The 8,966-nt window shown below is 52.0% G+C and overlaps 1 protein-coding gene across 1 annotated transcript; it reads left to right on the top strand.

The window, feature by feature from the left end:
* The first annotated feature begins 959 nt into the window (after nucleotides 1-959).
* EGR1 (early growth response 1) lies at nucleotides 960-4,819 on the top strand. The gene is made up of 2 exons (XM_058735342.1): nucleotides 960-1,556; nucleotides 2,262-4,819. The coding sequence occupies exons 1-2, from the start codon at nucleotides 1,256-1,258 to the stop codon at nucleotides 3,587-3,589; spliced, it is 1,629 nt and encodes a 542-aa protein (XP_058591325.1). The 5' UTR covers nucleotides 960-1,255; the 3' UTR covers nucleotides 3,590-4,819.
* Nucleotides 4,820-8,966: the final 4,147 nt, after the last annotated feature.

The following is an 8,966-nucleotide window of genomic DNA, read 5'->3' as shown; positions in this document are numbered from 1 at the left end:
TTCAGATTGCCGCACTGCCCGCCCATCTCCATTTGTTCTGGATAAAGGTGGGAAAGTCTCCCACCACCACAAGGACCACCAGCTCCTGGTTGAGAAGCAGGTGGCCCACCGCAACCCAAAGAGACCTAGGGAACCACCTAGCGAGTATTTCCTAGCCTCAGTTTCCCCCATGACATCTGGAATGGCTTCGTGCCATTGGTCAAGGCCGGGGGGTCAATGCCCCGCCTCTCCTGGGCGGCCTCTGCCCCGGCCAGCCCAGCCGCTCCTCCCCTTAGCTCCCGCCCCGCTCCCACGGTCCCAGAGGTGGGCGGGAGGGCCCTGGATGACGGTGGCAGAACCCCGAGCCGACTCGCCCTCGCCCCCGCCCCGGGCCCGGGCTTCCCCAGCCCAGTCCCCGCTGGGGAGTCGCCTGAGCCGCGATGCGCCAAGCGCTACGCGCCCGGAGACCTCCACCAGGGCGTCCCTAGCTCTTGCGCTCATTCCGGCTCCCGGGGAGGGGGAGGGGGGGCAACCAGGGAGCAGCGAGCAACGACCCGGAAACGCCATATAAGGAGCAGGAAGGATCCCCCGCCGGAACAACCCTTATTTGGGCAGCGCCTTATTTGGAACGGCCAGATATGGCCCGACCGCTTCCGGCTCCGGGAGGAGGGAAAAAGGCGGAGGGAAGAGGCGGGGGCAAGGCTGGGAACTCCGAGGCAGCCTGAGTCCGGGAGTCCCCAGCTGAGGCTTGAGTCCTAAGCTTTCTCGAAGCCTAGACGCCCAGGGTCCAGGAGTCCGCGCAGGGGCCGGGGTGAGGGATGGCGGTGCCCACAGCTCTAGGATAGGGGGCTTCACGTCACTCTGGGTCCTCCCGGCCGGTCTTGCCATATTAGGGCTTCCTGCTTCCCTTATATGGCCATGTACGTCACGACGGAGGCGGGCCCGTGGCGTTCCAGACCCTTCAAATAGAAGCGGATCTGGGGAGTCGCGAGAGATCCCAGCGCGCAGAACTTGGGGAGCCGCCGCCGCCGCCTGCTGCCATCGCCGCCAGCTTCCGCCGCCGCAGGACCGGCCCCTGCCCCAGCCTCGGTAGCAGCGCCGCGTCCACACCCGTTGGCTGCGAGGGCGAGCCTAGAGGCCCCACCTGCTCCCGCCACATTGTGCCCTGCGTCCCGCATGTGACCCGGCCAGGCCCCCGAGAGTGTGTCCCCCGCAGCCACGGCTCCGGGCTGCGCCCACCCGCCCCAACACCAGCTCTCCAGCCTGCCCGTCCGGGATGGCCGCAGCCAAGGCCGAGATGCAGCTGATGTCTCCGCTGCAGATCTCCGACCCGTTCGGCTCCTTTCCTCACTCGCCCACCATGGACAACTACCCTAAGCTGGAGGAGATGATGCTGCTGAGCAACGGGGCTCCCCAGTTTCTCGGTACTGCCGGCGCCTCAGAGGGCAGCGGCGGTAACAGCAGTAGCAGCAGCGGGGGCGGTGGAGGTGGAGGGGGCGGCAGCAGCGCCAGCAGCAACAGCGCCTTCAACCCTCAGGGGGAGGCAGGCGAGCAGCCCTACGAGCACCTGACCGCAGGTAAGCGGTGGCCGACGCCGAGGATTAGCCCCTTCGCCACCATCCTGGCATCCAATCCTTCCCCACAGCCTTGCAGCGCCCCCTTCACCGCAGCAGTGCTCCTGGACCTCAGGGATGCAAGTGGGGTTTCCCTTCCCTTCCTCGCATCCTTAGGGTCATGTGCTAGAGGGATACCTGGGGACACCCACCTCACCCTCACCCTCCTTGTCCCTAGCTGTGCGCAGAGGAGCGAGCTTCTGTTTTGGATGGAGAGCTCGGGCTGCGTGGGTGGGTGGAGGGGGGAGGGCTTGTTTTGAAGAGCAGGGCTGCGCCCCCCTTTCTCCAGACATCCTTGCGTTGCTTGCCGCCTGTGCCCAAGGAAGGGCCGTGATCCGTGCCCAGGGATGTCCTGGCAGCCCGGGGTAGGGGGCGCGCACTAGCCGCGGTGGAGGGGTTGCTGGCGGGAATCCCTCCGTGGCGCAGCCGCGGCTGCGGAGCGCGGTGAGCTGCAGTGGAGGGGGATTCTCCGTATTTGCGTCAGCTGTTGTTGAAATGGGCTCTGCCGCTGGAGCGGGTCCAGGAACATTGCAATCTGCTGCTATCAATTATTAACCAGCTCAGGAGTCAATGGTAGCCAGCCCGACCTCTTGCCTGGCAGCTCGGGTCCTCGTCCTCCAGTGATTGCTCTCCAGTAACCGGGCCTCCTCCCTCTCTCTCTCCTGCCAGAGTCTTTTCCTGATATCTCTCTGAATAACGAGAAGGTTCTGGTGGAGACAAGTTACCCCAGCCAAACCACCCGGCTGCCCCCCATCACCTACACTGGCCGCTTCTCTCTGGAGCCTGCACCCAACAGTGGCAACACCTTGTGGCCTGAGCCCCTCTTCAGCCTGGTCAGCGGCCTCGTGAGCATGACCAACCCACCGGCCACCTCATCTTCAGCACCATCTCCAGCAGCCTCCTCCTCCTCCTCTGCCTCTCAGAGCCCACCCCTGAGCTGTGCAGTACAGTCCAATGACAGCAGCCCCATTTACTCAGCAGCACCCACGTTCCCCACACCTAACACTGACATCTTCCCTGAGCCACAAAGCCAGGCCTTTCCAGGCTCGGCAGGCACCGCGCTCCAGTACCCGCCTCCTGCCTACCCTGCTGCCAAGGGTAGCTTCCAGGTCCCCATGATCCCTGACTATTTGTTTCCACAACAGCAGGGGGACCTGGGCCTGGGCACCCCAGACCAGAAGCCTTTCCAAGGCCTGGAAAGCCGTACCCAGCAGCCTTCACTCACTCCACTGTCTACCATCAAGGCCTTTGCCACACAGTCGGGCTCCCAGGACTTGAAGGCCCTCAATACCACCTACCAGTCCCAGCTCATCAAACCCAGCCGCATGCGCAAGTACCCCAACCGGCCCAGCAAGACGCCCCCCCACGAACGCCCCTATGCCTGCCCCGTGGAGTCCTGTGACCGCCGCTTCTCCCGCTCAGATGAGCTCACCCGCCACATTCGCATCCATACTGGCCAGAAGCCCTTCCAGTGTCGCATCTGCATGCGCAACTTCAGCCGCAGTGACCATCTCACCACCCACATCCGCACACACACAGGCGAGAAGCCCTTCGCCTGCGACATCTGTGGGAGAAAATTTGCCAGGAGTGATGAACGCAAGAGGCATACCAAGATCCACTTGCGGCAGAAGGACAAAAAGGCAGACAAAGGTGTTGTGGCTTCTTCTGCCACCACCTCCCTCTCTTCCTACCCGTCCCAGGTGGCTACCTCCTACACATCCCCAGTTACTACCTCTTATCCGTCCCCAGCCACCACCTCATATCCATCACCTGTGCCCACCTCCTACTCCTCTCCTGGTTCCTCAACCTACCCATCCCCTGTGCACAGTGGCTTCCCCTCACCCTCAGTGGCTACCACATACTCCTCTGTTCCCCCTGCTTTCCCAGCCCAAGTCAGCAGCTTCCCTTCCTCGGCTGTCACCAACTCCTTCAGCGCCTCAACAGGGCTTTCGGACATGACAACAACCTTTTCTCCCAGGACAATTGAAATTTGCTAAAGGGAAAGGGGGAAAAAAGGAAAAGGGAGAAAAAGAAACACAAGAGACTTAGGACAGCAGGAGGAGATGGCCACAGGAGGGGGTTCCTCTTAGGTGAGGTGGAGGTTCTCAGAGCCAAACCCTCCCCCTCTACTCTACCCCAGAGTCGGCGTGGAAGGTCTATTGGCCTGCAATCCTCTCTGCCCACTTGCCCTTCCTCCCCCGTCCCTACTCCCTTTGACTTCAGCTGCCTGAAACAGCCATGTCCAAGTTCTTCACCTCTTTCCAAAGAACTTGATTTGCATGGATTTTGAATATATCATTTCAGTATCATCTCCATCGTATGCTTGACCCCCTGGTCCCTTCAATGCTAGAAAATCAAGTTGGCAAAATGCGGTTTGGGCCGTAAGAGCCCAGCCCTGCACCCTTGTACAGTGTCTGTGCCATGGATTTTGTTTTTCTTGGGGTACTCTTGATGTGAAGATAATTTGCATATTCTATTGTATTATTTGGAGTTAGGGCCTCACTTTGGAAAAAAAAAAAAAAAGAAAAGCCAAGCAAACCAACGGTGATCCTTTATTTTGTGATGATGCTGTGACGATTAAGTTTGAAGCTTTTTTTTGAAACAGCAGTCCTTGATATTAATCAGAGCATGTGTCAGAGTGATGTTCCGTTAACCTTTTTGTAAATATTGCCCGACTGTACTCTCACATGTGACAAAATACGGTTTGGTTTTTCTTCTTTTTTTGGAAAGTTTTTTTTTTTTCGTCCTTTTGGTTTAAGGAGTTTCACGTCTTGGTGCCTTTTGTGTGCTGCGCCTTGCTGACAGCTTGACTCATGCCGTAGTGAGGGACGTGCTCACCTCTAGCCTTAAGGGGGGCAGGGAGTGATGATTCGGGGGAGGCTTTGGGAGCAAAATAAGGAAGGGGCTGAGCTGAGCCTCAGTTCTCCAGAATGTAAGAAAACAAAATCTAAAACAAAATCTGAACTCTCAAAAGTCTATTTTTTTAACTGAAAATGTAAATTTATAAATATATTCAGGAGTTGGAATGTTGTAGTTACCTACTGAGTAGGCGGCGATTTTTGTATGTTATGAACATGCAGTTCATTATTTTGTGGTTTTATTTTACTTTGTACTTGTGTTTGCTTAAACAAAGTGACTGTTTGGCTTATAAACACATTGAATGCGCTTTATTGCCCATGGGATATGTGGTGTATATCCTTCAGAAAAATTAAAAGGAAAATAAAATAGTTGTGGTTGGGTGCGTGTTTCCTGGGGTGGGAGAGGGGGCGGCCCTTTTGTAGCCATCTTTATCGAGGGCTTTGAAGGGCTTTTACAGAGACAGGGAGATTCCTTTCTTGTTTTTTAAGATTTTATTTTTAAGTAATCTCTACAGCCAACATGGGGCTTGAACTCACAACACTGAGATCAAGAGTCACATGCTCTGCAGACTGAGCCAGCCAGGCTCCCTGGAGACAGGGAAATTCCAGTCAAAGTCGTGCCCGCTGTGTGTCACTGGAGTGAATTCTTTGAGAACTGTGTGTGGGTCTCTTGATACTGGGCCTTTTCCTTAGTCTAGCAGACTGGAACCTTAACTTGGTTAATTAAAGCTGAAGAAGGCTACAGGTAGAAATGGAACATGAAGGGCACCTGGGTGGCTCATTCGGTTGAGTGTCCGACCAGACTTCGGCTCAGGTCATGATCTATTGGTTCTTGAGTTCAAGCCCTGCGTCGGGCTCTGTGCTGACAGCTCAGAGCCTGCAGCCTGGCAGATTCTGTGTCTCCCTCTCTCTCTGCCCATCCACTGCTTATGCTTTGTCTTTCTCTGTCTCTCTCTCTCTCTCTCTTAAAAATAAACATTAAAGAAAAAACAAAAAACAAAAAAATAAAAAGTGGAACGTGAGTGCCCAGAAGCAGTGCTATTCTCCTGGCCTCAAATGTTTGGCCGACCCTGCCCCCTATCTCTACCCAGGGTTGGGGAAAGCTATGTTCTTGGGAGTTCCTGCCATATATACTTGGGGGAGATAAAGGGTGGGCCTGAGGGCTTTGGGAAGTAGTAACAAGGCTGGAGCTGACTCAGCCTCTCTTTCCCATTCTCCACGTCCCCAGAAACCTGAGGGTATCGAAGAAGCCTAGAAGAGGCGAGGGCCAGTTCTCAAGCCAAGAATCCTTCCAGGAAGAAATCTAACTACTTGCCAGCTGGAGCTGCGATCCTTGGCAGCTTCTGGGGAACACAAGGCAGAGTGGGCAGGAGGCTGGCCTGGTATTTAAGGTTCCCATCCAGACCAAGTCTGTTCCCATTGTGTAGGAGGCCTGAGGTTCTAGGTTCCCTAGCCCCAGCTCCCTGATGGTGCACACTCATGGCTGGAGCAATTCTTATGGGTTTATTAGCATCTTCTGCTCTGTGAGAGGCGTTGAGCTGGTCACAACAATGTAGACTGTTGAGGACACGGATATGTAGGCCAAAAATTATAACATGGTGTTATATAATATGGACAAGCATGGTGCTCTCTGAGAGCAAGGAGAAGGACACCCAACCCCCACAGGAGCTTAGGAAAGGTAGAAAAATTGAGTTGGGAAGGCTAAGTAAGAGTCAACTCAATTGACTTACTTTTTAATGTGTGAGCTAGGGAGGGTGTTGGTGAGTTTTTACCTGGGAGAATGAATGAATGGGTAGATTACTGAATGCAAGCACTACCTCCAGCCCTGATTTGAGTCTTCTGTAAATGGGTCAGACACTACCAACCATTGGTCATTTGGGTACAATAGATTTGATGTCCTGGAATTCCCAAGCCTTGGATCCTGTCAACTTCTGATCCTCCCAGTCAGGAACAATGAAGTATATTCTATACCCAGTGTGGTTATCAGCCTTTGAGTGAGGGTGAGGTCTAACCTGCGTCCTCCATTCCTTCTCCCTCTGAGGGTCTCCCACACTACTTCTGAAGCCAGGGAAATTCCAGAAGTCTCCTGGCATTAGTCCAATTCTTTCTCTTCTATTCTAGCCCTCAGCCATGAACACTGTTGATCTCTGCCCTTTCCCATGATACCACACTGCTCAGTCTAGAGCAGGAGCAACCAAGCCACCTTCTCCAGCTAAGGTCACATCCCCATGAGCATTCTGGCAAAGTTGCCACGTCCTGATGGGACAGTATTTGCATTGACACACCTTTTCCCAGCCCCACCTACCCTTCCCCATCTCACTCTGGCCCCAGAAACACAAGTCTATGCCTGTAACACAGTCTTAATAATTTCTCACCACAGACTACCAAGGCAAGGGTGGGCACGGGAGGACATGGCAAGAATAAAATATGTAAGAAGGAGCAAAGAAACTCTATTCCTTTAAAGCAGAAAATCTCCTATGTTATTACAATGCATTAGAATCATATTCCCAAGCCCCATTCCCAGAGCATCTGATTCTTGAGGTCAGGGTGGGGGCCTGGACCTGGTCTTGACAACAAGCATGCCAGGCAACTCTGATGTAGAGGGTTTGTAGAGAAATTCTGCCAGTATTGCCAGCTAATTTTTATTAGTCCTGTTACCAGGGTTCCTTTGGATTCTGTCACTTGAAACTCAAGTTTCTCTGCATAGCTGAAATAGGGCAAGACTAAAAAATTGCCCCATTTTATAGTCCTATAGTATTAAAAAAAAAAAAAAAAAAGGAAAGTATTTTAACTCCTGCTTCTGTGAGGGAAATCTGAAACCAAGGGCACAGGGTGGTGCTGATAAAAGCTCTATCATCATAAAGGCTGAGGTTTAGGAAGGGACCCAGATAGTGTTGAACAATTGATTGCTACCTGGGGACATTGTCTAGGGCTTCAAGGATGTTGAGGACAGAGGAGTGGGGTGGAAGAAGAGAAAGGGCAGGGCAAACTTGGCCAGCGAAGGATAGGTTTAGATTCTGAATTTTAAAAAGAACCTGGTTTTAAGGACCCTTGACCCTTCTTTCTAGTACCTGAGAGGTACTCTTTTCTCTTGAATTTCAGGAATGTTGAGTCTATGAGGCTTTCCATTTGGAAAGATTCTAAGCACTCAGGCAGAGTTTAGCCTGGTTGTCAGGCTGAGTTGGAGGTGTGCTTCCTTCCTTCTACCTACCCCCTCTTGGAACCTCCAACTCTAGGAAGCAGGAATGGGTACTAGAGGGTTAGAGGTAGTTCCTGCAATGTCCCTCTCACTCCCTATCCCTGCTGTTTTCCCTGGTTCAGCCACACTTAGTGTAGTTTGAAAGGCAAGGAGTAAGCAGAGCAAGATCTCAGTGGTCCTAAAGGACCAATGAGGCCGAGTCTAAAAGAATCAGGCACTGAACAAACAAGGTTTCAACATTTTATCTGTTAGCGTCCAGGTGCTATTAAGATTTTTGCCTCCAAATATTAAATCTAGCCCTTCACTGCAGTGAGTTTTCTTTCTATCTCCCTTTTCCCATTACTAGAACCTAGGAAAGCCTTTTGAGACAAAGCTTACTTGAGAACTTCTCCTCGGTCAAGTTGGCAGCTCAGCTTCTCAGTTGTAAGTAAATCTATTTCATTTCCTTTTTTGGGGAGCTATCTCAGACAAGCCTATTCTCCTCAGTGCTTAGGTTATTTATTATTATAGCTTTTTTGAGTACAACTGATATACAATAAACTGTACCATTTGATGAAGTCTTGATGTATGTGTTCGCAGGTGAAACCATAACCACAATTGAGATAATGAACATATCAGGGGTGCCTGCCTGGTTCATTTGGAAGAGCATGCGGCTCTTGATCTTGGGGTCATGAGTTCAAGCCCCATGTTGTGTATAGAGATTATTTAAATAAATAAATACTTAAGAAAAAAAGATAATGAACACATCCATCACCTGCAAAACTTTCCTTGTGCCCCTTGGAAATGTTTCCTTCTTCCATCCCTGTCCCCAGGCATCCACTGATCTGCTTTCTTTTGCTGTGTAGATCAGTTTGCATTTTCTGGAGTTTCATAGAAATTCACTAATTCTGTATGTACTCATTTGGGTCTTGTTCTTTAACCTAGCATTATTATTTTGCGATTCATCCATGTTATTGCTTACATAAATACTTCACTCCTTTTTATTGCTGAGTGGTATTTTGCTCTATGGCTATAGCACAATTTGTTCACCCTTTCACCTGCGGATGGACATTGGGGTTGGTTCCCTCTGGGGCTATTATAAACAAAGCTGCTATGAACACCTGAGTACAAGTCTTTGTGTGGATGTGATCCCATTTACTCCACAGCCCCTGTTCTGACTCCTTCTTCCCACCATGTCCCCATTTACTCACCTCCCTCTTACTAGAAGCAATAATTCCCCACCTTCCCCCACACTCACATAGTGAAGGCCCAGCCTTCTAAAAGAACTGCTTCATTTAATCTTTCCTCACGTAAACAGAGCCAGCCCTTCATCATTTT

This window comes from Neofelis nebulosa, chromosome 1, assembly GCF_028018385.1.
Source record: "Neofelis nebulosa isolate mNeoNeb1 chromosome 1, mNeoNeb1.pri, whole genome shotgun sequence".
Classification (NCBI taxonomy): domain Eukaryota; kingdom Metazoa; phylum Chordata; class Mammalia; order Carnivora; family Felidae; genus Neofelis; species Neofelis nebulosa.
This window is presented reverse-complemented; position numbering and strand designations above follow the sequence as displayed.

What these genes read in the sequence shown, in the direction of transcription:
- EGR1 (XM_058735342.1), top strand. Translation starts at nt 1,256, where the DNA reads ATGGCCGCAGCCAAGGCCGAGATGCAGCTGATGTCTCCGCTGCAGATC. An exon ending in CTACGAGCACCTGACCGCAG is followed by an intron (nt 1,557 to 2,261) that starts GTAAGCGGTGGC and finishes CTCTCCTGCCAG; the next exon opens with AGTCTTTTCCTGATATCTCT.